This window comes from Trichechus manatus, unplaced genomic scaffold, assembly GCF_000243295.1.
Source record: "Trichechus manatus latirostris isolate Lorelei unplaced genomic scaffold, TriManLat1.0 scaffold00051, whole genome shotgun sequence".
NCBI lineage: Eukaryota > Metazoa > Chordata > Mammalia > Sirenia > Trichechidae > Trichechus > Trichechus manatus.
Window position 1 is genome coordinate 1,428,742 of NW_004443987.1, and position 27,996 is coordinate 1,456,737.

The following is a 27,996-nucleotide window of genomic DNA, read 5'->3' on the forward strand; positions in this document are numbered from 1 at the left end:
CACCTTTCTGTTAGCAGCCGAGTGCTTAACCACTGTGCCATCAGGGGATCCATTTAAAATACAGCCAGTTAGTGAATGAATTAAAATTTACTTATCTGAAAGACTTTTGAGAGCTGGGCAGAGGCCCAGATTAGGAAAGGAAGACCTTGTACCCCTAACCCGCAGCCCGAGACCTTCCTTCAGTCCCTGCCTAGCTTCTTATGCTCCTCCAGTGCTACCTGAAGCGCAGACTTGCTTCAGGGGAACTATCACATAGTCCTGAAAAGGTGCCTGGAAATGTCCCCGGGTTGGCGAACCTCACCCTCCTCAGAGTCCCATTCCTAGGACTGTGGGAAACCATTTCCTCTTTTTTATTAGGCAACTAAGGTATCTTGTCCCTTGACCTCTCCATGCCCTGGCTCAGGTTCATTCGCATACGTCCCTTTGTTCCCGACGCTGGATCAGCTCCTGGTTGCTCAGTAAGTAGTCATCAATGAAGGTGAATATTTCCTCAGGGGTGACAGGTTCCATGTAGCGTTCTCGGTCTATACCCTGCTTGTCAATCAATACCATGTTGAAGTAGGAGCTGGTGAGGCGCTGAAATTGCCTAGAGAGAGGAGCATGGGGAGGTGTGAGACCTTGTCTAGACATCCAGCCTGCCAGGCTCTACTACCCTCTGACCCTTCATAACTCCATTGTTGAACTAATTCCTCCCCAAGCCGATTCCTTGCCCCCATCCCCTCCACTACCTAGCTCAAGCCTCTTTGTTTTTGTCGGCTCAGACCCTAGTCTTGCTGCCTGTAAGTGTCTAGCTCTGCTAAGCTGCCCTTCCTCACCCCAGCTGGAGCAGCTTTGTTATTATCGAGCTGCACTTCCTTAGTAAGTCCCCTTAAGCAGGACTATTACATACAGCTATGCAGACTGCACTGGATAACTCCCAGGGTGGCGGGCACCAAGCACATAGACTATGATGTGACTAGGGTTTTCTAGAATTGGGCTGGTCATAACCTGCAAAGTGTACATGGCAGCCCTGAGGTTGATCAGCCTCACCTGGTTAACTCTTCTATCTATAGCTACACATCTGCAGTCTCCTTTCTCTGAGCGTTTGCCAGTCTCTCTCTTAACTGGGACTGAATCTTTCTGTCTCCACTGAGACTGAGCCGTGGAGGCAGGTATTGTTTGTAGAACAGAGAGCAGTAATGGCTTTATTGGCCCTGAGTGTCTGTGGAGGCATTGGAAGGGTGATAATGGGTAGATAATAAGAAAAGTCAACTTCTACCACCTGTCACCTATGGTCTTCTCTCTCCCCAGGGGCTAAGGGGTATGATTCAGGTATCAGGGCCTAAAGGTACCTTTTGCTCCTTTGGAGACTGAAGGCAAAGGAAGGAAGCCAAGAGGCAGGAGGGTCAGAGGCTTTTCTCAGTCATGTTTGGGTTTAAGTATGTCTCAACCCTGGCAGTGTTTTAGAGTCACCTGAGGTGCCTTTATAAAAGCACGTTCCTGAGGTGGTTTGGGTAGGGCCTGGTAATCTGTATTTTAACCCCTCATTTGATTCTGATGTCCTGCCAAAGTTATGAACCGTTCTCTGGTCTTATCTAAGGTATCTGTAAGAGTTCAAAAATAAGAAATATCCCAAGAGAATAGTGTCTGTTGGTTCTCCCACAATCCCCCTTTGTCAGTGTCCTGCCTAGGGTTTCTGCCCACCCTTTCCCTGCAGCCTCCCAGCCTGGACCTGAGCTCCTCGATGATGTTGGCTGACAGCTGCTGCTCCCGGATGCGCCCCACCTCCTGAGGTGACTGCCCCACCAGCTCGATGATGGTCACGTGACGCAGGTCCAGCCCACAGGTGGATTGCTGGGAGGGGGACAGAACATTTTATGAAACAGGTCTTGGCACTCAACCCTAAGGCTATTGGACTGATTCCTCCTGGGACCACATGAGGAAGTGTGGGATAGCGGGGCCTTCTCCCCGAAGACCACACCGTGAGATCTACAACATTTTCCCTCTGTCACTTCTGAAGTACTTACCCCAACAGTGTTTTTTTTAATGCCACTGAAGTGTACAAAACAGTTACACCATGTGGGGTAGAAAAAAGAAATGTAATTGATAAATTGCAGCAACGATCTCTCATCGCTTAACTTCAAAAAGGTTTAAAATTACATAGATTCTTATTGAATGGCTATTCCAATATAATAATAGTAATAGCTATTATATATTCGATATTATAATGATATGTGCAAAGACCCGGAGTTAGAAAACCAAAAGGGAAGGACACGCTCGGCATTTCTCAAGCTGAAAGAACTGAAGAAAAAATTCAAGCCTCGAGTTGCAATAGTGAAGGATTCTATGGGCAAAATATTGACCAATACAGGAAGCATCAAAAGAAGATGGAAGGAATACACAGAATCACTGTACCAAAAAGAATTGGTTGACATTCAACCATTTCAGGAGGTAGCATATGATCAAGAACTGATGGTACTAAAGGAAGAAGTAAGTCCAAGCTGCACTGAAGGCGTTGGCGAAAAACAAGGCTCCAGAAATTGACAGAATACCAATGGAAATGTTTCAACAAATGGATGCAGTGCTGGAGGTGCTCACTTGTCTATGCCAAGAAATTTGGAAGAGAGCTGCCAAGAAATTTGGAAGGCCAATCAACTGGAATAAATCCATACTTGTGCTCATTCCAAAGAAAGGAGATCCAACAGAATGTGGAAATTATTGAACGATATCATTAATATTACACACAAGTAAAATTATGTGGAAAATCATTGAAAAGCGGTTGCAGCAGTACATTGACAGGGAACTGCCAGAACTTCAAGCCGGATTCAGAAGAGGACGTGAAACAAGGGATATCATTGCTGATGTCAAATGAATCTTGGCTGAAAGCAGAGAAGACCAGGAAAATGTTTACCTGTGTTTTATTGACTACACAAAGGCGTTCAACTGTGTGGATCATAACATATCCTGGATAACGTTGTGAAGAATGGAAATTCCAGAACACCGAATTGTGCTCACGCGGAACCTGTACATAGACCAAGAGGCCGTCATTTGAACAGAGCAAGGGGTTACTGCATGGTTTAAAATCAAGAAAGGTATGTGTCAGGGTTGTATCCTTTCACCATACTTATTCCATCTGTATGCTGGGCAAATAACCCGAGAACCTGGACTATATGAAGAAGAATGCGGCATCAGGATTGGAGGAAGACTTGTTAACAACCTGCGTGATGCAGATGACACAACCTTGCTTGCTGAAAGCAAAGAGGACTTGAAGCACTTACTGATGAAGATCAAAGACTACAGCCTTCAGTATGGATTGTACCTCAATGTAAAGAAAACAAAAATCCTCAAAACTGGACCAATAAGCAACATCATGATAAACAGAGAAAAGATTGAAGTCGTCAAGGATTTCATTTTACTTGAATCCACAATCAATGCCCATGGAAGCAACAGTCAAGAAATCAAATGATGTGTTGCATTGGGCAAATCTCCTGCAAAAGTGTTCAGAAGCAAAGATGTCACTTTGAGGACTAAGGTGGGCCTGTCCCAAGACATGATATCTTCAATTGCCTCATATGCATGTGAAAGCTGGACAATGAATAAGAAAGACCGAAGAAGAATTGATTCCTTTGAATTATGGTGTTGGTGAAGAATACTGAATACACCATGGACTGCCAGAAAAACAAACAAATTTGTCTTGGAAGAAGTACAGCCAGAATGCTCCTTAGAAGCAAGGATGGCAAGACTTCGTCTCACATACTTTGGACATGTTATCAGGAGGGACCAGTCCCTGGAGAAGACCATCATGCTTTGTTAAGTAGAGGGTCAACGAAAAAGAGGAAGACCCTCAACGAGATGGATTGACACAGTGGCTAGAACAGTGAGCTCAAACAGCAATTATTGTGAGGATGGCAGTATTTCGTTCCGTTGTACATAGGGTCGCTATGAGTCAGAACCAACTTGACTGGCACCTAACAACAACATTAAATATTGGAGGGATCCCCAGTGGCGCAGTGAGTAAGCACTTGGCTGCTAACTGAAAGGTCAGTGGTTTGAACCCACCAGCTGCTCTGTGGGAGAAAAATGTGGCAGTCTGCTTCCGTAAAGATTTACAGCCTTGAAAAATCCCTATGGGGCAGTTCTGCTCTGTCCTGTACATTTGCTATGAAACGGAATCGACTTGATGGCAACGATTTTATTATATATTGAATATACATACCTAATGCTTTGTAGTCATAATCTAATTTAATCCTCACAACACCCCTAACAAGTAGGTGGTATTATCCTTATTCTGTAGAGGAGGCAGTAACTTTCTCAAGTTTGCATGACTGAGGTCTAAGGCTGCCGGCCCAAGTGTGTGCTCCTTACCACTAGGCTACATCACCAGGGCCTTCTCTTGGTTTCCAAGATTTCTCCAAAATAGTACCAAGTATTGTTTTCATTACCCTTTGCTCCCTTCCTGGCACTGGACAGCACACTTGTAACCCTGCCTTTGAGTCTCTGTCTTGTCTCATAGAGTCGCCTATTAGCCAATTACCTTGCTCAAGGTTTAAAGAAGCGTTGAACAATCCCTGGTACCCCACCCCTGTTTAATCTTTTGGCTCATCCTCTAGTATTGACCCCTAGAGTCACTGTCCTCACTAGCTAGTTCATTTTCTTGTTCTTGCTTCCTGTTCAAGCTGAGCTATTGCCTTTGTCTGCCCTTTTTGGATCCCTAGAGGAACTAGGTCCTTTTTGGTCTAGATCCCCATGAAACTGCTTCCTTCGTGGGCCCCTGAATCTTAACTCAGTAACTTCCTTCTTAGTTTCCTAGTGCTGTGTGACACAAATACCACGAGTGGGCAACTTTAATTTTGAACAGAATTTATCACAGTTCTAGAGGCTAAAAGTCCAAATCAGGGTCATGACCGAGTTGATTCCTTCCTTGTCGGTAGCCCGGGCCTTCCTTGGTTCCTTGGTGATTCTTACATGGCACCTGTCCCCAGTATCTGTGCGTGTCTGTGTCTAATCTGCTCTTTTTAAAACTCGGAAGTGATTCATGAACATAATAAAGAAAATTCTATTTCCAAACAGGATTACATCCAAAGGTATAGGCATTAGGATTCCAACACATATTTTGGGGGGACACAATTCAGTCCACAACAACTTCTAAGATGCAACCTTTAGAAATTCCCTAACTAGCATCTTCTCTTACCTGGGTATCCAGCCTGAGCTAGTTCTTTTAGCCTTGTCAGCACACTGAGTTCTCTTCAGCATCCGAGTCTTTTTTTCTAAGTCCCAATGATCATATCTATGCTGTCCTATCTATCTCTCCCTCCCCCACCAGTGGCTTTGGCTAGGTATCTAGTTGTTGTGTGCCATCGAGTTAATTCCAACTCTTAGTGACCCTATATGACAGAGTAGAACTGCCCCATAGGGTTTCCCAGGCTGTAATCTTTACGGGAGCAAATCACCAGGTCTTTTCTCCCAAGGAGTTGCTGGTGGGTTAGAATCGCTGACCTTTCAGTTAGCAGCCGAACACTTAACCATTGCACCACCAGGGCTCCTTAGAGATCTAGTAAAAAAAAAAAACTAAAAAACCAAACCCATTGCCATCAAGTCAATTCCAATTCATAGTGACCCTGTAGAACAGGGTAGAACTGCCCCATAGGGTTTCCAAGGAGTGACTGGTGGATTCAAACTGCTGACCTTTTGGTTAGCAGCTGTAGTTCTTAACCACTGCACCACCAGGGCTCCAGATATCTAGTAGTACATTAAAAATCCTCATGTAACTCCTTCATTCTATTTTAAGACATTACAACACTTTTCCTTCTCTTCTACTTTCCTTCTCATCTGATCCTGGAGCCAGACTGCCTGGATTAAATCCTGGCTCTGCCTGTTACTAGCTGGTGACCTTGGGCAAATCACTTAACCTCTCTATGCCTGAGTTTCCTCACCTATAGAATGGGGATAATAATAGTACCTTCCTCATACGGGTTGTTGTGAGGATTACAAAAGTTAATATGTATAAAGCACATAGATCAGTACCTGGTACTTATATAGCACTTAGCACATAAGTGTTGGTACTATTATTCCTTGAAAACATGAACATAGTTTATTCTCAACATTTACATTTGATTATACCTGTCAATTTATCCAGACTACTTGGCCACATTCCCTTCCTGTCCTTCACCCAACCCCCTGCAGGTCACATTCTTCATTCTGGTGGCCTCGTTGCCTTTTCAGTAAAAACATAGCTGTCTTTAAAATGTGCTAAATTTGAATTCAGTAAAATTGATCAAATGCTATCCACAAAAAGTTTGAGGAAACAGCGTTTGTGCTGCAGAGAGAAACTGATCTGGAAAAGCTAAGGGGGTAATGGGGTGGGGTTAGGGGGTATGTAAGGTATCTAAGCCCTCATTAGGGGAGTGGGTCTCACCTGTAGCATAGAGATCTGCATTTTATAATATCGGTTGGAGGAATCAGGAGCTGAGATTATGAGGAGTCGCCGTTTTTCAAAGAACTGATCCAGAAGACCAGCAGCTGAGTTGACATTAACATTAATCTTCATAGCTGGGACAGAAGCAGATGGCCAGTCAGGGTATGACCTTCTTCTTCATCACAGCATGGGTAATTTAACATCTTGATAGAATCCAGTCTTTGGGGTTAACTCTTTATCCCTTCCCTTGGGGGAAATCCCAAAAGAACACTTGGAGATTTTAAACCCTCTTCTTGGGGTAGGAGTATTCTATGGGGTAGCATTGGCCCTTAAAATAAACACTTCAGAACTCCGCATTCCCACATCGTACACATTGCTGTTGGACCTCTGTGCCATGGGGATAGCCTCCAAAGTACCCCGATCAATATGTCCGTTCTCCCCATTCCCTGGTTTTACTCACGAGTACAGATGGGTGCTGATCCTGACCACTGGCGGCTGGACTGGCAGACCCGGGAGGAGGTCCCCTGGCGCTCATAACCGCCATCACAGTGGTATTCACAGGTGGCACCATAGTTGTCCCCTGCTGAAGTACAGGTAAGGTAGCCATGCTGTGGTGGTTTCAGAGTTGGGCAGCGTCTCACTGTTAGGGAAGAGCTTAAGTTAGGGTCTGTGGTGTCTCTCTTAGGAAGGAAAGACTAAGAGGGTGTCCATGTTGAGCTTTCTAGACCAGGAGACCTAGGGTGATCAGAATGACTGGCTTCTCTCTGCTTCCAATGGCCAGGGATGGAGCTAGACTTTTCCTTTCTTAGGGAATTACATCTTTCAGACAAACGTGTTTATATAAAGTCTGGAAACACAGATGCGTATACATAAGGTTGTCAAAAGAGTATTAATCTTTCAAAAAAGTCATCTGTTTCCAGACTTTATAGATTCCCAGTATAAACATGACCACCTTACAGAATTATAGTAGCAAAATGAAATCAGAAGCAACTAATATTCAACAGTGGGAGAAGAGTTAAGCAAATTATGACATACCTTTTAGAGTAGAATATTTTGCTGCCCTTAAAAGTATTTCTGAAGAATTTTTAAAGAACATGGGAAAATTACTTGTGTTATAAGAAAAATTGAAAAAAAGATGGTCTAAGATAGAAGATACAGTATAATCTCAAGTATATATATTTTTTAAATTATGTATAGAAAGAAGACTAGAAGGAAAATACCAAAAGGTTAACAGAAATTGCCTCTGGATGGTGGGGTAATAGACTTTTCCCTTTACCTATTTCTTTATTTTCCAGATGTTCAGCAATGAGCATGAATTGTTTTTATAATGAGAAAAGCAAAACAGAACAATACAACACCAAACGAAGAAGAATCAGACAGCCAACAATACCAGTGTCAGCAGGGGTGAAAGACTGATTAGATTTAATAATTAGGAGGTCAAGAAATGAAATGGAAACAGAGGGATCTTTGTGATTTTTATCCATATTTAGGAGAATGGGAAAGTCTTGTTGGGGAGTCAGGGTTTATTAAACATGTGTATGCACATGTAATATAGGTTTCCTGAATGATCCTGTTGGGTGGACTTTCTTTTTCCTCATCCAATATAAATGAGGTATGGCTGTTTCAGGCATGGAGAGGAGAGGGTTGTGATGGGCATCTAGAAGGCCATGGTAGATAGAGAAGGAATAATGAATAATGTGGAAATGGAAGAATTCTTTCTGACCTTGTACTTTCACAATGAACTTGCAGCTGGCTCTGTTGTAGGCTCTGTCATAGGCAGTGTAACGAATCACATGCTCTCCTTCGGGAAAGTGAGAGCCAGGCTCAGGGCCCCGAAGTGTCACCCTGCATGGGACAGGGTGAAAGAGCCACTGAGGAAAGAGACCCTTTGAATTAAGGTCCGGGACGTACCATCGCTGTAGCCTCATCCTGTGCAGCTCAGTGTGAGCAGCCTGAGGAACTGGGAGAAGCTGTTCGGAGGGACAGGGAGGGGCATTTGTCACTCAGGCTCACCTGGTGATGGTGCCATCAGCAGAATCTTTCACCAATGGTGGGTCCCAGTGTACTCGGGCAGTCAACTTCTCTGGCTCTGCCATCTTCTCACGTGAGTGGGGACAACGGATCTTGGGGGGATCTATGTCTGTCAAGGTCAGAAATCAAGTGCTGACTCATGGGTTCCCCTGCCTTCCCTAGAGGGGACCCATGGAAGCGATACCACACCAATGGGTAGGTAAAAGGTGCACTCTCAGTTCAAGGTGCCCAAACAGAGTGGGGAAGGAAGCCTAGCTCCAGCCGAAGTGAGTCCTTTGTTAAGCGTATCCCCAGTGTGCCGCCCTCATAGAGAACAGGATTGCCTTCTGTAGTGAGAATTGCGCATCCTTTGTGGATATCACACCAGGAGGGATTTGCAGCAGGACAAGTGGGAGGAACCAGCATTTACCTACACATACAGGCTCGCCTCCACTCCATTGCCCATCTTCCATGCAGATGCGGCTGCGGTCACCTTCCAGGTAGTAGCCACTGGAACAGCTGTAGTCACAGCGGGAGTCAAGAAGCATCCCATTTGTGCAGGTGTAGGTGCCACTAGTGATGAACGGCAATGTGTGGCATCTCACCTCTAAGAGAGAACCAAGTGGCAAGCTCAGTGGCCTGTGGGCCTGTCTAGAGGTGATGCCTGGGCATCTAGCACAGAGAGAACCATTATCAGAGACAGCCAAAGATACAGAAACCCCACCCAAACTGTCCTTAAATTTTTGTGCTTAATTGCCTTTTTGTTTCCATATTATAAAGTATAATGGCACTCTTGGGGGTTGCAAAGAAGTAAATCACTTGTCTAAGTCCATGGACTTTGGAAGCCGACCTGGGTTTGCATCCCAGCTCCACCTCTTATTAGCTCTGTGGCCTTGAGGAAGTGACCTCCTCCCCCTAAGTCTGTGTTTTCATCTCTACAGTGTGGCTACCTCATAGGATAGTTGTGCAGATCAAAAAAAAAAAACAATGCATATATAAACCTCTGGGTTCATTTAGGGTCTCAGCAACTGTTAGTTTTCTTCTCTTCTTCCTCAAATGTTAGTTCCCCTTGAGCAAATTCAAAGCTCCTTTTTTTTTTATTGTGCTTTAAATGAAAGTTTACAGTTCAAGTTAGTTTCTCATACGAAAATTTATACACACACTGCTATGTGACCCTAGTTGCTCTCCCCATACTGTGACAGCACACTCCTCCTTTCCACCCTGGATTTCCCGTGTCCATTCAAGCAGCTCCTGTCCCTTTCTGCTTTCTCATCTTGCCTCCGGACAGGAGCTGCCCATTTAGTCTCATGTATCTACTTGAGCTAAGAAGCACACTCTTCACGAGTATCATTTTATGTCTTATAGTCCAGTCTAATCTTTGTCTGAAGAGTTGGCCTCAGGAATGGCTTCAGCTCTGGGCCAACAGAGAGTCTGGGGGCCATGTCTTCTGGGGTCCCTCCAATCTCAATCAAACCAGTAAGTCTCGTGTTTGTTTGTTTTTTTTTTACTAGAATTTGAGTTCTGCACCCCACTTTTCTCCTCTCCGTCAGGGACTCTCTGTTGTGTTCTCTGTCAGGGAAGTCAGTGGTGGTAGCCAGGCACCATCTCATTCTTCTGGTCTCAGGCTGATGAAGTCTGGTTTATGTGGCCCCTTCTGCCTCTTGGGCTCATATTTTCTTTGTGTCTTTGGTGTTCTTCATTCTCCTTTGTCAAAACTCCTTTTTGAATATAATTTTGACAGTACCACTAGCACTCCTCAGCTGAGGCTCACTTACATGCGGAAGTAAGTTGGTCCTCTGTCCAAGTGAGAATACAAGTCAGACCAGTGCCTGGAGGGCCAGGTTTGGTGGTATTTCATTAAAGAGCCATCCATGTGCTTTAGACACTACACGTGCCAAAAGCAGAGACTGCCACCATGAATTTGATTGTGAGCCTATGCTTGCCAAAGTCTTGTCTGAGATACCTGATGCATGAGCAAAGTAGGCAAGCCATACATTCCCCCTGGGTTGTCTAAGTTCTAGCCCTGCATATCCTCAATTGTTGGCACTTTGAATAAAGTCTGTATATTAACTATGTTCATTTTGCTTGTTGGACAAACCAGACTTAAGATTATTAAGTTTTCCCATACTCCTTAGGTAAAGACCTATGGAAAAAAATGACCTCCTTGAAATCAGGGCCAAGAAAAAAGGTTTGTCTCTTCAGATGAATCTGTTTGCTTAGTATTATATGACAGTGAGAATGATAGCTCCAACGTGTTCACCCGTTTGTCTCCTGTGAAGAAGGTCAAAACTAGATTCACTGCTCAAATGTAGCAATTAACTCATTCTACGCACCTGGAAATATGTACTTCTCCATTCTTTTCATTGGTTTGATATTCATTTTAACTTTATGGCCTTATATTATTTTTTTAATTTTATAAGGCTAATTCAAATTCATTTTGGAAATGATGGGGTCTACGTTCTAAATCAAAGTAATTGCAGTCACCTAGAGGAGTGTGGTGGCTTCCTTTCTGGCTACCAAGCTTCTCCTCTCTTCCACAGCATCTTTTCTGACGAATCCCATTTCTCTCTGAAGGTCAGCACTTCTGTGTCCAGTTATCATACGCACATAATCATGTTTAGGAATTGAGTAACTCCTGAAGTGACCAGTACAGGGCCCTGCATACATGGGTGTCCTAAAAATGGTTTTCAGTGATGGACAGATGGACAAAGCTGAGCCGCTAAAAGGGGGTAGGTTATAGAGCTTGAATAAGAGGTAGAGATTTGGGAGCTGAAGAGGGACATGATTTAGAATGTGTGTGTATTAGCATTCCCACATTCTAGCCTTAAGGATTCTTCTTCTTGACTTCCAAAAGAAAATAAAGAAGGCCTTCTAAGGCTATAGGCCAGGAAGTACAGCAATTTACTCCAAGTGGGAAAGAGCCTGAGACCACAGATCTTCGGGACCACCAGACGAAGGCCTCAGGCCCAAGCCTTAGCTCCTTACATGCACTCCTGGGCTCCCTGGGTCAGAAGGGCTGGCTGCTATTTAAAGGCCCGTATTTTTTAGGCAGTGACCGTGGACAGAGAAAAATGAGCTAGAATGCTAGGATGAGGAAAGATCCTATTGGGGGCCCATGGAAAATTCCCAGTTTGCACCTGCGAGAAAGGCATAGTAAAATCTCCAGATGGCTGACCGGCTGGCTGGCTTCTCTCACGTATATACATCAGCATATGCACACACACAACTTACGCCTGCAGTAGGCAGTTCCAGACCAACGGCGGTTTGGAAGGCATTGCACCGACCTCCGTCCAATCAGTCGAAAACCCCGGTCACAGGAGAGTTCACAACGAGTGCCCAGGCTGCTGTGATAATTTCCTCCCTTTGGTGAGTAGCATGTGGCTTCTCCATCCTGGATGTTTAATGTATAACACCATCGGGGGACTATAGCAATAGAAAAAATATAAGCTAGAGGTATAGTAATCAAGACACTGTGGTATTGGTGAAAGGATAAACACATGGAACAATGGAACAGAATAGACCAGAAATAGATTCACACAAGTATGCCCAACTGATTTTTTGACAAAGGTGCCAAAGCAATTAAATGCAGGAAAGATACCATTTTCATCTCATGGCGCTGGAGCAAATGGATATCCAGAGGCAAAAAAAAAAAAAACATAAACCTTGACCTAAGTCTCCCACTTTATACAATAATTTATTCAAAATGGATCACAGACTTAAATGAAAAACGTACAACTATGAAACTTTTAGAAAAAAACATAGGAGAGGACTTTTTGTATCTAGGGCTAGGCAAAGAGGTCTTAGATATGACATTAAAAAAAACACAATCCATAAAAAAAATCAATAAATTGAATCTCATCAAAATTTAAAAATTTTGCTCTGTGAAAGACACTATTAAGAGATGAAAAGACAAGTGACAAACTGGGAGAAAATATTTGCACAACATATATCTGACAAAGGACTAGTATCTAGAATATATAAAGAACTCTCAAAACTCAAAGGTAAAACAAACAATCCAGTTAGAATATGGCCAAAAGATATGAACAGACATTTTACTGAAGAGGATATAGTGATGGCTGATAAGCACATGAAAAGATGTCATTAGAGAAATGCAAATTAAAAACCTAATGAGATATCATTATACACCTACTAGTATGTCTCAACTTAAAAAATTAAACAACAACCGGCAATACCAAGTGCTGATGAGGATGCAGAAAAACTGGAACTCTCGTACATTGCTGGTGAGAATGCCAAATGATAGAGCCATTTTGGAAAATATTTTGGTAGTTTCTTATAAAGGTAAACATACACTTAAACCATAAGACTCTGCAATCCCACTTTTAGATATTTACTCAAGTGAAATGAAAACCTGATTTCATACAAAAGCCTATACACAAATGTTTAGAGTAGCTCTATTCATAATTGCTAAAGCTGGTAACAACTCAAATGTCCTTCTATGGATGAATGGTTAAACAAACTGTGGGTTATCCATACAAAGGAATGAAGTAATGACATACTACATCATGGATGCATCTCAAATACATTTTGGGAAGTGAAAGAAGCCAAGGTCAAAAGACTACCTACTGTAGCATTCCATTTATATGACTTTCTGGAAAAGGCAAAAATATAGGGGCACATCAGTAGTTTCCAGAGGCCAAGGGTGGAGGTAGGGGTAACCTCAAAGGGGCAGCACTAGGCAAGGTTTTGAAGTGATGGAACTGTTCTGTTGGGTACTGTGGTGCTGTGGTGGCTTACCTAGCTCTGCATTTGTCAAAAATGCATAGAACTGTACACACACCAAAAAGAGTGACTTTTATTGTATGTAAATTAAAAATACATTAAGAATATAATACGAAGATGTAAGATAGAGGAAGGGAATGTGACATCAAAGAAGGCTTCTTAGGAATGAAAGTTTGATGCCTGCTCAGAACTGAGCACAAGAGGTTATATGGCTGTTAAATCATAAAGGCATCCTAAGGAAGAAGCCTCATTGGCTATACAAAATAAACAACTCTTCAGTGGCTTCAGGTTTTCAAGGGACACACATAAACAAAAGGAGGGCCACCTACTCACAAATGCATACAAAAGGATGGCACAGATTTGTTAGCCTAAGGTCAGAAAGGCTAAAGCCCCAAATGAGCTGATGCGCTTCCCAAATCCTAAGGGACAAACAGAAGGGGCTTCGAAAAAAGGCATATCAGGGGCTAAAGGAACAAAGACAGGCTAGAGCCTCTGCTTGAGGGCAACTGGTGAATGATGACAGATGACACTGAGAAAACTTCTTCAAGCAATAACACACTGTGGCTTCCAGCGTTAGTTTTGAGCCTGTGGCAGTGACACACGGCTGCCATCTGGAGACACCATCTCCAAATTACAGAAAGTCTCTTAAGCACTACTTTTGTAGAGCTGTTGATTATAAGGTCACAACACATATCACAAAGACCTTACAGGGAAGGCTGGGACTTCAACAATTACTCCTGTTCTATTTTTTCCCCCATATGCTGTCAAAGAAAATAAATATCAGATTGGGATGGGTAGAACAAGCAAGCATGGCAAAGGGAAATATGCTCAGGATAAATGCTGAGACAGTAAGAGACTGTCCAGCTATTGTAAATCAATTCAAATTTTCCGGCCCAGAGAAATCCTGGCATAAAGAAAACACATGTTGGAAAGCTGGAGATGGACAAACCCTATCCCAATTTTAAATAGCCTCTGGAAACTACAGCCTGGTGAGACTGACAGCATCGATCAGTAGCATCACTAGGGTTGGTGTCACCCAGTGCAGTAACTCATGGTGTCACCCATTCCATGCTAATTACCACAATACTGTAGCTAAATACACCAGAAAATTTGACAAAATCAGCGACTATAAAAACACCAGCCCCAACGAAAAAACAGCGTGAACTTGTAGTGTGTGCAGACGAAACCACATGATTTGAAGCATCATTGTAATTGGGTAATAACGACAGCTCTGACCAGAGCACATTAGAATGTTCAAAAAGTAAATTAGCCTAGAGTTTTAGCCTTGTAGGTATATTGATACGTGTAAGCTAGGCTTGTGAAAATTTTTTTGTTGTTGTAACTAACTACAGGGATATTTTTATTTAAAAAATTATAAATTTCTGCTGAAACACTGCACAAAAATTTTATAGACAGTCATTTTGGTGTCACCCCCTCTGACAGTGTCACCCAGTGTGATCTGCACCCCCTGCACCCGCCTAGTGATGCCAATGGCACAGACAGCATAGTGTTCTAGAATGCTTAAACATCAGGTTTATGTGCAGTTAGAATGAAAAATGGTGATCTCCAGGAACAAGTAATTCCAGAATGACCTCATGTACTTTTTGGGTAGAGTTACCAGACTGGTAGAGCAGGAGAAATGGTGGGTACAGTATGTAAAAGTAAGTGAGGTATGTGACAATGCCTTTCACGCTATTGATGTGGATGAGATGAAGAAATACAGGAGAGGTGACCATACAGTTAAGGAGATTCACAACTGTCTGAGCAACTGTACCCAAAAAGAGCTGATGGGAAACTGACACTAAGAATGTGGCTAAATACTGCATGGTGAAAATGTCTGGCAGGAAATATGTTGTGTCTATTGAATATCTTTTGTGTGCTAGGCGCCATGCTACATATTTTCATTTTGACACACATCATCTCATATAGTTCTCTAAAGCACCCTGTGAGGTAGGTAGATGTTTAGCCCTATTTTGCAGATGAGGAAGTACCTTGCCCAAGGTCCCTTAGCAAGTAAGTAGCAGAGCTGGAATTTGAACCCAAGCTTAGAAGTAAGGATGGCGAGACTTTGTCTCACTTACTTTGGGCATGCTATCAGGAGGGACCAGTCCCTGGAGAAGGACATCATGCTTGATAAAAGTAGAGAGGGTCAGCGAAAAAGAGGAAGACCCTCAAGAAGATGGATTGACACAGTGGCCGCAACAATGGGCTCAAACATAGCAATGATTGTGAGGATGGTGCAAGACCAGGCAGTGTTTCGTTCTGTTGTACATAGAGTTGCTATGAGTCAGAATTGACTCGACGGCACTTAACAACAACAACAATCTTTGTGGGAGCAGATCGCCAGGTCTTTCTCCCACAGAGTTGCTGGGTGGGTTTGAACCACGGACTTTTGGTTAGCAGCCAAGCATTTAACCATTTCGCCACCAGGGCTCCTTATAAAAGGTATTACCAAACCGACTGCCGTTGAGTCGATTCTGACTCACAGTGACCCTATAGGACAGAATAGACCTGCCCCAAAGGGTTTCCAAGGTTGTAAATCTTTATGTAAGGAGACTGCCACATCTTTCTCCTGCCACATCTATAGGAGCGACTGGTGAGTTCGAACCACTGACCTTTCGGTTAGCACAGCCGGCGTTTAACCACTGTGCTACCAGGGCTTCTATAAAAGGTATAACACGGAAACCACTAAAAATTCCCCCTCCCCCCCCCCCCCCCACATCCCCCCCCCACCAAAGAACCACAGTTGATAGTTTCTTTTTGCATATAAAGCAAATTTGGTATAGATTCTTATTTTTCACTCTTTTTTTTAAAACACTTAGAGTAGCATTTTATGCCCACTGTTGTCTCCATTGCTTTCTTTTTTAACAATGTGTCTTAAAGACCTTTCCATATCACTACACAGCAAGCGTACAATTTCTTTAAATGAAATAACAAGATACATAGCACAGTGCCTGGCACATTGTAGGTGTTTGTCCAGGTTCAAAGAGCTAGAAGGTGGAGAAGCTGGGATTTGAACTCAGGCCCATGGTCTCTGCTCTTTGTAGCTATTCACCTATCTCTTTTTTAGGGCTTATAAAGAAAAGGAAATGCTGACAACAGAGTTGAAAAGGCCTTCTCTGTGATAATCTTCAGATAACCCAGGCAAAGTGACTAGTTTCCCTGTGAAGAAAGCAGCAGCTCAGAGGACTGAGAACATACCTAAGATGAAGGGTTTCTGACTCCAAGCTACAAATCAGGATAAGGCATGAAAGAAAGTTCAAGATTAGTGAAAATGGTACCAAACTCTACAATGGACAGTTTGCTCCAAATTAATTTTTTTTTTAACTGGTTAGTTCTTCTTCTTTTTTTTTTTTTTAAACGAGTTACGTTTTTGATGAAAGAGATGGAATGAGCTTGGCTTTGGAGTCAGACAGGCCCGGGTTTACAATCCTGCTCTGCCGCCTCAAAGCTGTGTGACTTCAAATTTAACTTCCCTGAGCTTCAGTTTCCTGATCTGTAATATAGGGGATAATAAACCAGTTTCATAGGGCTGTTGTGAGAATCAAATGAAATTATGCATGTAAAATATCTAGCCCTGGGATTGATATTCCCTAAATCGGTGTCTGGATTTGAGCCACCATTCCATCCCTCTTTGAGCAACAACATGGTGTGGCTTTCAGCGTTTAGTTTCAAGCCTATGGCAATGACACAGTATTGCCACCTGGAGACACCATCTCCAAATTACAGAAAGTCTCTTAAGTGCTACCATTGCGGAGCTGTTGATTATGAGGTCAGAAGGATCTTACAAGGAAGGCTGGGACCACAGGTTGTACTGTTCCTTGCTGCCCTCTCCCCGCTCATCATTGATAACTTCACTCAATTTGTTTTATGCCCTGAGATTAAGTCCCAAAGACAGCTGTGAGACACTAGATCCCAAGGCCACAGGCCACCATGCAGCTTATATTCTTCTAAAGGGTTTTATACTCATTTAAAAATAATCAATGAGGCAGGCTAATATAGGGCTGCCGGACCTTTTGAAAGTAAATTCTTCATCTGTTGCTTTTTCCTATTTACTTCTCCCATTTATAAAAACCAGTTGCCATGAGTCAACTGTGACTCGTGGTGACCCCATATGTATCAGAGTAGAACTGTGCTCCATAGGGTTTTCAATGACTGCTTTTTCAGAAGTAGATAGCCAGGCTTTTCTTCAGAGGCACCACTGAGTGGACTCAACCACCAACATTTCAGATAGCAGCCGAGAGCATTTTCTGATTGCACCACCCAGGGACTCCCTCCCCTTTATAGTCTCCTACAATCTAGCTTCTCTTTCCAGGATGCCAATCAGTCAGTCAACATTTTTTGAACACCTACTTTTTACATGGCTTTGTGGGAATGTCATACATGACCCCTTCTATTAAAGAGATAACAGTTTTGTTGAGGGTAATAAAACACAACCCAAAGAGACAGTACATAATAAATGCCAAACAAGTGGTCCAGACAACAAACATTTATTTCATAAGAGGTACATAGTGGCACTCAATAAATATGCATTGAATAAATGGATGAAGTAATGAATGGATGAGGGAAAGCTCAGTGTGGGCTAAAGTAGTCAGGGAACAGAGTAGAGCAGCCAGGCTGAAGCATAGGTTTTATTTGAGGGGGAGGGGTAATAAATTGTCAGGTTGGTAAGCTAGACTGAGGCCAGATTCTAATAGAAATGGTCATAGTGGCCCACCAGGTTTGGAGAGGGAGAAACATGAGTCAGAGAATCCAGTTAGGAGGCAATTGCCATTATCCATGTATGAGGTAATAAAAATATTAATCCCATGGATTAATAAATAAATGGCAGGTCTTGGTGAATAACTGGTGAGAGGTGATGAGGAAAAAGGAACTATTAAAGATGATAACCCAAACCCACTGCTGTCAAGTCAATTCCGACTAGCAGTAACCCTGTAGGACAGGGTAGGACTGCCCCATAGGGTTTCCAAGGCTGTAAATCTTTAAAGAAGCAGACTGCCACATCTTTCTTCCACGGAGAAGCTGGTGGGTTTGAACAGCTGACCTTTCCAGTTAGCAGCCAAACACTTTAACCATTAAAGGTGATGCGGGCTATTAAAGGTAACATAGAGTTATTTTTAAGTCCAAGTAACTAGAAGAATGATGGTATCATTAGCAGACACAGGAAGGTCAGCTGATAAAGCCTTTTTGAGGGAAGATGAAAGAATTTCATTTTAGACATCTCCAAATGGAAATGTTCAGTAGCAGTTAAAGATGTAGTCCAGGAAATCAGGAGGAAGGTCAGGGTTGCCCAAAGTTCAGATCTCAGCTTCACTCTCTCATCACCATTGGGGAGCTCATCTCCTTTCTTGGCTTCAGCAGTGATCAGAATAGTGAAATGTCATGATTCCAGGGAAGTGGGATTAAGAAGAAAGGGATGTGCTCGCTGCTGCTGAGAGACTGAAGCTCAAGAAAGGGTCATGTGATTTGGTCATTGCAAGAGATTGTGAACTTCAAGAGGTATCGTTTCAGCATGGAGGTTTGTGAGTGGGTAACAGACTGTAGGGATCTGGCATCGAGAAGAAGGTAGGTAGAAGGTAGCTAGAAAGAAGCAAAGAGCCCAAAGCTCTGCTCATTTCTATATTAAAACTGTTTTTCTCAAAGTTCACCATTTACCTTCTTCTTGCCAAATATGTTTGCTTTACCTTCAATTTGATCTCTCCAATACTTGACACAGTTAATCTCTTACCCTTTCCCCTTCTTTAAAACTCTCTTTTGTGGCTAAATGTCATCTTTCATGACCCCTTCCCTGACTTCCTTTTCTTAACTCCTATTGCATTTACTGCTATGCAGGGCTTCAAACTGGTTCAAACTGGTTCAGTCATGGCCAGTGAAGTGAAACTGGAACAGACTCAAATTTTTACAATTTGGGTGATCCAGAAGGATAACCAGAACAGGAAAAATTATGGCTGAAAGCCCTGGAATGGGAGACTCGGAAGTGGCGTCGTGAGCCCTTTCCGGAGCCTGATGTGTGAGATTGTATTATTACGGGAATGTGGAGAGCAACACACATTCAAAGTGGCACGGTCAGCCGCCATTTTTGAGCATGGCACCACGGTTTTTGACTCTGCTCAAAATCCGACAGGTATGAGATTTGGTCGCTATGCAACGCATACACTGCCTTTGTTTTTTAAGAGGGAGATTAGATTCCTAGCAGGGCTTCAACCCATAACTTTTCCCATTCTGGTTATTGTTCCAGTTTACCCAAATTTTAAAAATTCAGGTCTGTTCTGGTTTCATGTCCTTGGCCATGACTGAACTGAGAAGAACCAGTCTGAAGCCTTGCTGCTACCACATAATATAATAGATACTACTCTGATCTCCTCATACCTGGATGACCACTAAAATCTCTTTTACCTTTGTTGGTACCTCTACTACTCATATCTGTAGATGTCTTCTAAGGCTCTAACCTTGGCCCTCTGCTCCCTCAAACAGTTTATCCGTTAAGCTGATGACTCACAAAGCTTAACCTTTCTATTTCCAACTGCCTATAGGACTTCTTTACCAAACTAATTTTCCTTTCTAACCTACTCTTTCTGAGAGGGGTCTTACAATTCTCCCAGGTATCCAAACTAGATTCTTTCAGATATCAGTTTTTTTTTTAGCATCTTGGTGCATCAAATCTGTACCAAGTCTTGTCATGTCTTTCTTTGAAGCATCTCTGGAGTTCATCCGTATTCTCCATTTATTTGCCACTACCATCAATCATCTCTAGTCAACATTAATGTAACAGAATTCTGGAGAGTTTCCCTGACTCAGGCTCCACCCCTCCATAACCATAACCAGGTCAGTGTTCTGAAATTACCATTTACCATGTCACTCCCCTGTGCAGGAACATAGGATGGATCTTCATGGCTCCTAGCACGACAGCTAAACTCTTCTGCATGGTTTGCAAAGCACAGAAACAGAGAAGCTTAGAATTGGAAGGGATATTAGATATCACAGAGCCTAATCTCCTTCTAATGCAGGAACCTCTATCCAGTATTCTTCACAGATGATCCTCCTGCCTCTCCTTAAAGGGTCTCTAGATCAAGGGGCCTTTCCTAATCTGGCCTCACTCTTTATATTCAACTTTGTTTTCTACTACCCCCTCCACCACCCAACTCTTCCAGTCAGGCTGGTTTCTTCCTCACTCCCTCATCTACCGTGTCTTTGTTTGTTCTTACCTCCATGTCTTTGGCCATGCTGCTTTGCATGAATGCCCTCCCCTCCTCTTTCCGGCTCTCTTAATCCTACTCATCATTTAAGGCCTAGCCTAAATGTCATCTTTCATGACCCCTTCCCTGACTTCCTTTTCTCAACTCCTATTGCATTTACTGCTACCACATAGTTTCACACTTACTTGCTCTACGTGTGCTAGTTTTATCGCTCCATCCCCCAACAAAATGTAAGCTCCTTGATGAGGACAACCCTATCTTAGACTTTGTATCACCCACAGGCTTACTTAGCACAGGATTAGGCATAGAGTAGGTACTCAGTCAATACTTACTGATTAATAATAGATGGGCAACCTTAGGGCTAGAGGGGTGAAGTCACACAGCAAGTCAGTAACCAAGTTCATGATCAAAAATCACATTCTCTGATTCCCTGAGCTGCAGTTTTGGCACATATGAGCCAAGTCTGGATGAGGGATGCTTCAGAAAAGAGCTTAGACCTTAGACCAGAAAAGACCCTTCCTGAGCCTAAGGAGCGGTGAGGATTACCTCGGTAGTCTAGGGCAGGGGCCTGTGGAACCTCTTCAGCATATACTTCATTGTAGCTTTCATCTGGATAGAAGCCTGAACCTAGAATGAAGAAGGCAATGTCAGGATGATGTATCAGTTTCTCACTCAAGCCTTTCCCCATCTTCCCCCTCATCCAACTTTGTCCCTTCCTGAGGCACTCCATAAGTGAGAAGCCAGGTAAATATTTAGTGGGAAAAATTCAGCCTTGTAAAACAGCAGAATTATTGTGGGCAAACCTCAGCACCTCAGGTGCATAGAAAGTGAGCTCATGGTCTGGGGGCTCACTGGTAACATTAGAACCCTCCATCGAAAAGAAAAGAAAAAAAAAACTGAACGTCTTGACCATCCATCAATCTAGACTATAAAATGGCCCGTTTCCTTGATATAACACATGTGTTTTGGTGAGACACTGATGACCAACCTCTGAGAATGGACTGTTGTCCCATGTAGAAGTTAAAAATAGAGCCTTAGTAAGTATCTTCCCACTAGTGACAGGCCTGCTCACAGTCCTCAGAGGGGAACAATTCCTCAAGCTCCCACTAGCCTAAAAGGCTTGTCACCTGGTTACCATTGCTAGGAATGGCATGCCAAGGCAGAGAGGGATGGCTCAAAAGGCAAAGGGGGAATCTGTACACCAATGTTCATTGCACCACTTTTCACAATAGCCAAAAGGTGGAAACAACTGAAATGTCTATCAACAGATGAATGGATAAACAAAATGTGGTACATACACACAGTGGAATACTACTCAGCAATAAAGAGAAATGAAGTCCTGATGCACATCACAACATGGATGGACCTTGAAAACATCATGCTGAGCAAAATAAGCTGGTCAGAAAAGGACAAATATTCCGTGATCTCACTTACACGATTTAAGCAAATACATAGAAACCAAAGATTATGAGTGGTTACCAGGGGTGGGAGGGAGGGGAAAGGGGGAGTTTTTGCTTAGGCGGCACTGAGTTTATGTTAATGCTGGTAGAATAATTTGGAAAGGATAGTGATAATGGTTGCACAACATGAAGAAAGTAATTAATGCCACTGAATTATACATGCAGAAATTTAAAAAAAAGGCAAGGGGGAATAAGAATAGTTTTATGAACAGTTTGTTCAGGCTTGGAGAAGAGAAAAGGCAGAGTTATTTGGAGAAGCTTCCAGTTCCTCTAATCAGCAGAAGCCTTAGAAGGGAGCCACTGAGCTAGAAAACATTCCTAATCCACCCCCCATCACCCTGTTAAGTGGCCCAGCCCCTGGTAGAGGCAGGTCTGTGGCTGTCTGGGAGACTAAACAGTGTGTTGTACCAGACTGCAGGAAATCGGTCATGAATATGAACTAATTGGAAAACAACTTGGTTCTTTACAGAATGAAGTTTCCGGAAGCGCTCCTTTCAGACTTTCTGAGCCCTAATGCATGCACAAGAATAGGGCAGCCAGCCATGCTTGAGTCAGAAGACAATTTCCCATTTCCAGGAGAGGGTGTGCTTCCTGGACAGGGCTGGGTTTTAGTGCTGGAGCCCTTTGGTCTGTGTAAACACTCAGACCACAAGCTTGTCTGCCTCCTCTCTGGGAAGAGGCACAGGGCCCCCCGCACTAAAGGGTGGAGCTGAGGGCTAGATGATGAAGTTCCTCCATTCCCCACAAGCCCAGACTGGGGGTTGGGGTGTGTGTTGGGAAACCAGTCCAACTTGGTGAACAAGGGAATGAATCAAATTGAAAGTTTGTGTTATGAAATCATGTCCTCATTGGTTTGCCCTCATTCCAGAGGAAAGAGTTCATTTTTTCTCTTTCTCTGTTTTTTTTTTTTTTTTTTCTATTTTCCTATTTCAGTTCTTCTGACTTTTCCTTTATTTCTCCCTGGACCACATCTCCCTTGCTTTCTCATTTCCCATATGGGAGGTTTCTTTGTCTGGGCGTGGAATTCTTGTCAGCTGTTTCAGTTTAGTATTAGCCTCAAAGCCTTACAGCTCCTGTAAACAGGAGGCCAGATGTGTGTGATTCCCTCAAGCATTAGGTCTCCCCACTCTTGTTACATAGCTAGCTTGTGAAGAAGTGCTCAGCAGGGAGCAAGCCTCTGTTGACCAGAAGAGAAAATAGGGGTGTCAGAGAGGTCTATGGCTGGATAACAACAACTATCACAACTGCTAATATTACTCACCATGTACCCTACATTAAGCACATTACATATATTACCACATTATGTCACCACAACATCCTGGTGAGGTAAATACCATTATTACTCTCCAGTGTACTAATGAGGAAATGGCTCATACAGGTTAAGAGAGTTGCCCAAGGTCTCCCAGATACTTTATAGTAGAGCAGGCACTCCAGCCCAGGTCTTTTGACCCCTAGATACCAAGCTCAGACATTCTACTGAAGATGGTAGTAGGGGAGAGCTTTTATTCCACAGGGATAAAAATTCCAAATCTTTCTTGCAATCCAGCCTTTTTACTCTGTATGTGTGGGATCAAAGGCCACCAAGCATTTTACATCATTTCAGAATGATGGGGATGAGGGAAAGTAGAAGAGAAGACTCAGTCAGATAATTACAGTCTCCACCAGGGTGCAGAAGTAGAAAGGCCAGTGCCAAGTTTACTTTGTGACTGGAATGGGCTCAGTCTACCTCACTCCTTTAAGTCTTCCCATTTCCTTTCTTTGCCGTTTTGGTTTTTTTATTTGTTTTTGCAAATGTTGGGATACTGAGATGGGGTGTAAGATTATAACTAAAGGGGCACCCTCCCAACATGAATCTGTCTGCTTGTCTCGCTTCAGCCTTGGTGGGTAGGGGTTTGGGCAGCATTCTTCAGTTCCCTGTAGATTAATCAGTGGCTACTCTTTGGTCTGTTACTGGGTTCCTCCAACTTCCATAGCATGGTCAGACCCTTGAGCCCTGCCCTTCACAAAGGTATAGTTGAAAATTTAATTGATAGCTGAAGACTATTTTAAGAGTCACACTAATGCTTGGCTTATGATGACAAATCCAGTTTGACTTCCTGAACTGCACAGATATGCAAATACACACCTTTAACCCAGTCTTTGCTTTATGTGTATTCTTAACCATTCCCGACTCCTGCTGATTATTCCTGGACCCTTTTCTTGATTAGCCCTCAATTCATGCTTGGCTGCCTTCCTTATGCTATTCCCATTTGAAGACAAAGCTATGGAAGTGAACAGAACAGTGCAAAATGCATAGAGAGTGCTCAATAAATAGTTGTTGAGTGAATGAATGAATGGAGGAGAGAGCTGGGTGGGCAATGAGGGAAAGCAGAAGTGGGGGAGGATTGTTGGAACTGCAAATTTCTTTCATCAAACAGCCTCCTAAGAATAGAATAGGGTAGAATGAGTGGGTTTGCAGGTCTGTCAGAGACCTCACCAGCCTCACCAGCTTGAGCTCCTTAGAAGGAGTGGTGACCCTGGTGACTCCTATGGAAATGGGCAGTGCCACCTTTGTGTCTGCAAGCCCTTTGAGAACCTCGAAAGAACCTAGATTTTTAAAAACTGCCCTTTCCTCAGGACTCCAACGGCTCAGGCTTCCATCCTGGAAAGGTAAAAGTCTTTGCACGCTATGAGGTATCATACAGGTGTTTAAAATTGGTCATTGAGGCATTTAATCTCCACTCCCTAGCCCTGTGATCTCTGACTGGATTTTGTTCTTATGTACTTGGACTGAAGCAAGGAAGAAGCTGGGGAGGACAGCTGCACATTTTCTCTGGTGCTAACGGCTTAACTTAAATCTCTTCATCTCAATGTCAGCCCTTGTGCTTCTCCCCCTCCCAAGTCAGGTTAAGCCAAAGAGGGGAAGAAGTTTGGATATTTGTTTGAAAGCTTCATGCAGCTGTTCCAGACAAACAGAGCTACTGCCAAAGTCCTCCACCAGGAGCGAAGGGCATGTGGAAAATTTTAGTTGCAATGACTGTGGCTGTGATGGGAGCAGTTTGTTATTTACTCATCTGTGGATGTTTTCCTAACCCCATTGGTTGGGCCTGTCTCCTTCCTCTACTCCCCGTATCCCCTATGAGGGAAGACACTGCAGGCCACAGAATATTCTTAGCACTTGGAATGCCAGCTGGGCCCCATCAAAAACCTCCATCTGCTGCCTCATTATCTTTCCATCACTCCTCCTCTCTTTTTCCCTCTCCTCACTGAGTCTATTCTTTTCAGCCCCCTATGTCTCCAGGGGAGAAGGATGATACATTCAGGAATCCAGAAATCTCCATCTCTTCTGAAGTAAGGAACAAGTCAGAAGAAACTGGGGAATTCTTGTTTAAGAGAATGTGACCTGTATTGCCATTAACATCATTGGCAGATTGACAGAAAATCTCATCCTATAAATAAGGTCTGGGAGAGGAGGAAGAGAGAGAGAGAGACCCATAAAGTGAGAACAAGACGGAGAGAGAATTTAGTCTTGTTTCCCTTAAAAAAGATTGCCTTTTGCCTTTCTCCCTTATTTTTTCCCATATGAGATATGTAGCCCAAGTCCTATTTTTGTGGTCTTGACAAGAATATTAAGATTTGACCTGTAAAGGAATTAATATCAGAAGCTGGTTTTCAGGAAGCTAAGTGCAGAAGCAGGTGAGACAATGACCTCAAGGGCCATCTTGTCCAACCCTCTCATTTTTGTGCCGGTCTAGCCTGTTCTCAAATATCTCTTCTTAAAACAAACAGAAAAACCCATTGCCATCAAGTTGATTCCGACTCATAGTTAGGATGCCTCAAAAGCTTCCCTTGGTAGCCTGTTGCAATGTTTAACTGTTTTTTTATTGTTGGGAATAGTTCTTCTCTGTATCTGGTCTAAGTGTCTCTAATTGCAGTCTTACTCCTCCCTCCTCCAGGTCTTGGTCCCTGCCCTGCCCTCCCTGGAAATAATGAACAACAACTCTTAGTACTTACCTGCATACCGTGTTGGTGTCACTGCTGGAGTTAGGAAGAGCAGCAGAGCTAGCACTCTTATTTGAGTCAGCTGATGGGCCATCCTTGAAAGGGGGGTTTAGGGAAGCAGGAATAGAGGTATGTGAACAGAAGTACCAGAACAAAGGAAAATGACTTTCAGGAACCAGCAATCAGTGAACTTCCAAAAGTGAGGGGATGGGATCTGCAAAGATGAAGAGAGATGTTAAAATTAATGAATGTATGTCATCCCCTTTTAGAATCTCAAGACTCTATTTGCTATATATGGTCTCTTTTCCTCCCAGGAGGAAGACATAGACAATCACCTGACCCTGGTGAGATCAGGTGCAAATGTTCCAAGGCCCAAGTTATAGAGAGGGATATTGAGATACCAAGACCAGAAAAGGACAACATAAAGTCACATAGAACCAGAAGGGAATCCAGCTCTCTCAAGGCTCTCAACTGATGGCTTCATCCATTCAACTAATATTTCCTAACCACTTATCTGGGGAAGAACTAGCATATATGGACTAAAGAGTTTGGATTCCGGAGTTACACAGATCTCTGGATCCGAATCCAATTCCTTTGCCTGTTAACTACAGGATCTTGGACAAATTCCTTACCTTATCTGAACCTCAGTTTCCTAATCTATAAAATGGGAGTCATAATACCAGTATCTACCTTATAGAATAGATTATTGCCCAGCATATACAGAAGCAATCAATATATACCTGTATATTAGATAGTATTATTGTGAACTTCAAATTGGACAGGATCGGATGTTTCCTTTCTCTAGTCTCCCAGGCAACAACTATACCTGGGCTCTGTTCTTAGCTTTGGGTTTTGAGGCTTAGTGGTTTGGTAGTGGCTTCTGTCTTTCAAGTCCAGTTTTACCCTGCTGAACTAGCAAGAAGTCAACGAGGTTAGAGAGGACCTACTGAGGTACCTGAGGAGAGGCTGAGCAGGCTTCAATTGCCTTCTCACTTCCTTTCCTGTCCTCACTCTAATGGGATGAGAGTTTTGTGGTTCCCAGTGGGCACATACTTAGTAAACTTGCTGCCCATTGGGATAAACCAGCCACTGGTCCCCTCTGCAAGCACCCATTTACCCGCACGCTTTCAATGAAATGCCATGCTCAGGGGAGGAGTCCCTCCCAGAAATAGAGACACAAAAAGATGTCAGATTCTTGCCAAAGTCCCTAAGGGACTTATGAGGTCCAAGAATGACAACCATTCATATTTCCCAGTTCATCACTACTTGGCTTCAGTTTTGTCTAGAAAGTGGTAAAGGAGCAGAAGAGAGAGAGAGTGAGAAGAAGAGAGGAAGGCAAAACAAGTGGAAAGAGGTTAAGAGGGAAGCTAGGAAGGAAAGAAAATTTGACAGAACTGAAAGAAAGAGAAAGAAAATCTGACAGAACTGAAATAAAAAGAGGGGATGAAAGGAGGAGAAAGAGGGGATTAAAGAGAGATCCAGAACATGAACAGCTGGAGAACTAATCACTGACCCCTTTCCACATCCAGCCTCAATCCAGTTCCTTTGTTCAGGAGCAGCTCCAGTACTCTGAGTCGATGACCCAGCCCATCTCCTCCCTAATCTCCGACTGAATGCTTCACTCATCTCACCGGAGTCAGCCATCCCTCAACTGTGGGCTGAGAAGGTAGTGAGCACAAGTGTCTGCAGCCAGGTTCCAGCACAAATGAAAAGCCCCTTATGATCCAGTTTCATAAAAAAGCTGCTTCCTCCCCCCCGCCTCCCACCCAGTCATGTTACCCAAATCCTGGGTCCCCCTGCCCCAGCCCCTGCTAGCCAAGGTTGTGAAATGAGGGACTGTAGTGTGGAGGGGTTAAGTAGCAGATCTTACCTGTTTTATGTGGAGGTTTTGTGCTCTCTTTCTGTCTCCTCTTTCTCTTTCTCCTTCTTCTCTGCTCCTTTCATCGGTCGAAAGAAACTCCTACTTTAACATTCCTAGAACGAGTGGCTCGTGGTCTGTCCGGGCCTCTGGGATTCTGTTAACACTGCCCAGATGTTAGGACGTCTGCATCTGCCAAAAGTTTCCTTAAAGCTATACTATCCCCAAAGATATAGTTGTTCCTCCCTCAGAGAAGGGTCTTAGAGAGAAGGAGAAGAAAGAACATGGGGATTAGAGGAACTCAGTCTGTCTGCTGCAGAGCAGGGGCAAGTGTCAATGGCACTGGCCCCAACCAAG

The 27,996-nt window shown here is 43.4% G+C and overlaps 1 protein-coding gene across 1 annotated transcript; it reads right to left on the reverse strand.

The window, feature by feature from the left end:
• Positions 1 to 319: 319 nt before the first annotated feature.
• Positions 320 to 27,954, reverse strand: SRPX2 (sushi repeat containing protein X-linked 2). The gene is made up of 11 exons (XM_004377539.1): positions 27,652 to 27,954; positions 25,794 to 25,995; positions 20,887 to 20,967; positions 11,636 to 11,827; positions 8,835 to 9,011; positions 8,408 to 8,534; positions 8,118 to 8,239; positions 6,855 to 7,034; positions 6,395 to 6,528; positions 1,712 to 1,833; positions 320 to 586 (listed from the first exon to the last, which is right to left on the reverse strand). Exons 2-11 carry the CDS (start codon positions 25,873 to 25,875, stop codon positions 406 to 408), a joined length of 1,398 nt encoding a protein of 465 aa, XP_004377596.1. The 5' UTR covers positions 25,876 to 25,995; positions 27,652 to 27,954; the 3' UTR covers positions 320 to 405.
• Between the last annotated feature and the right edge of the window lie 42 nt (positions 27,955 to 27,996).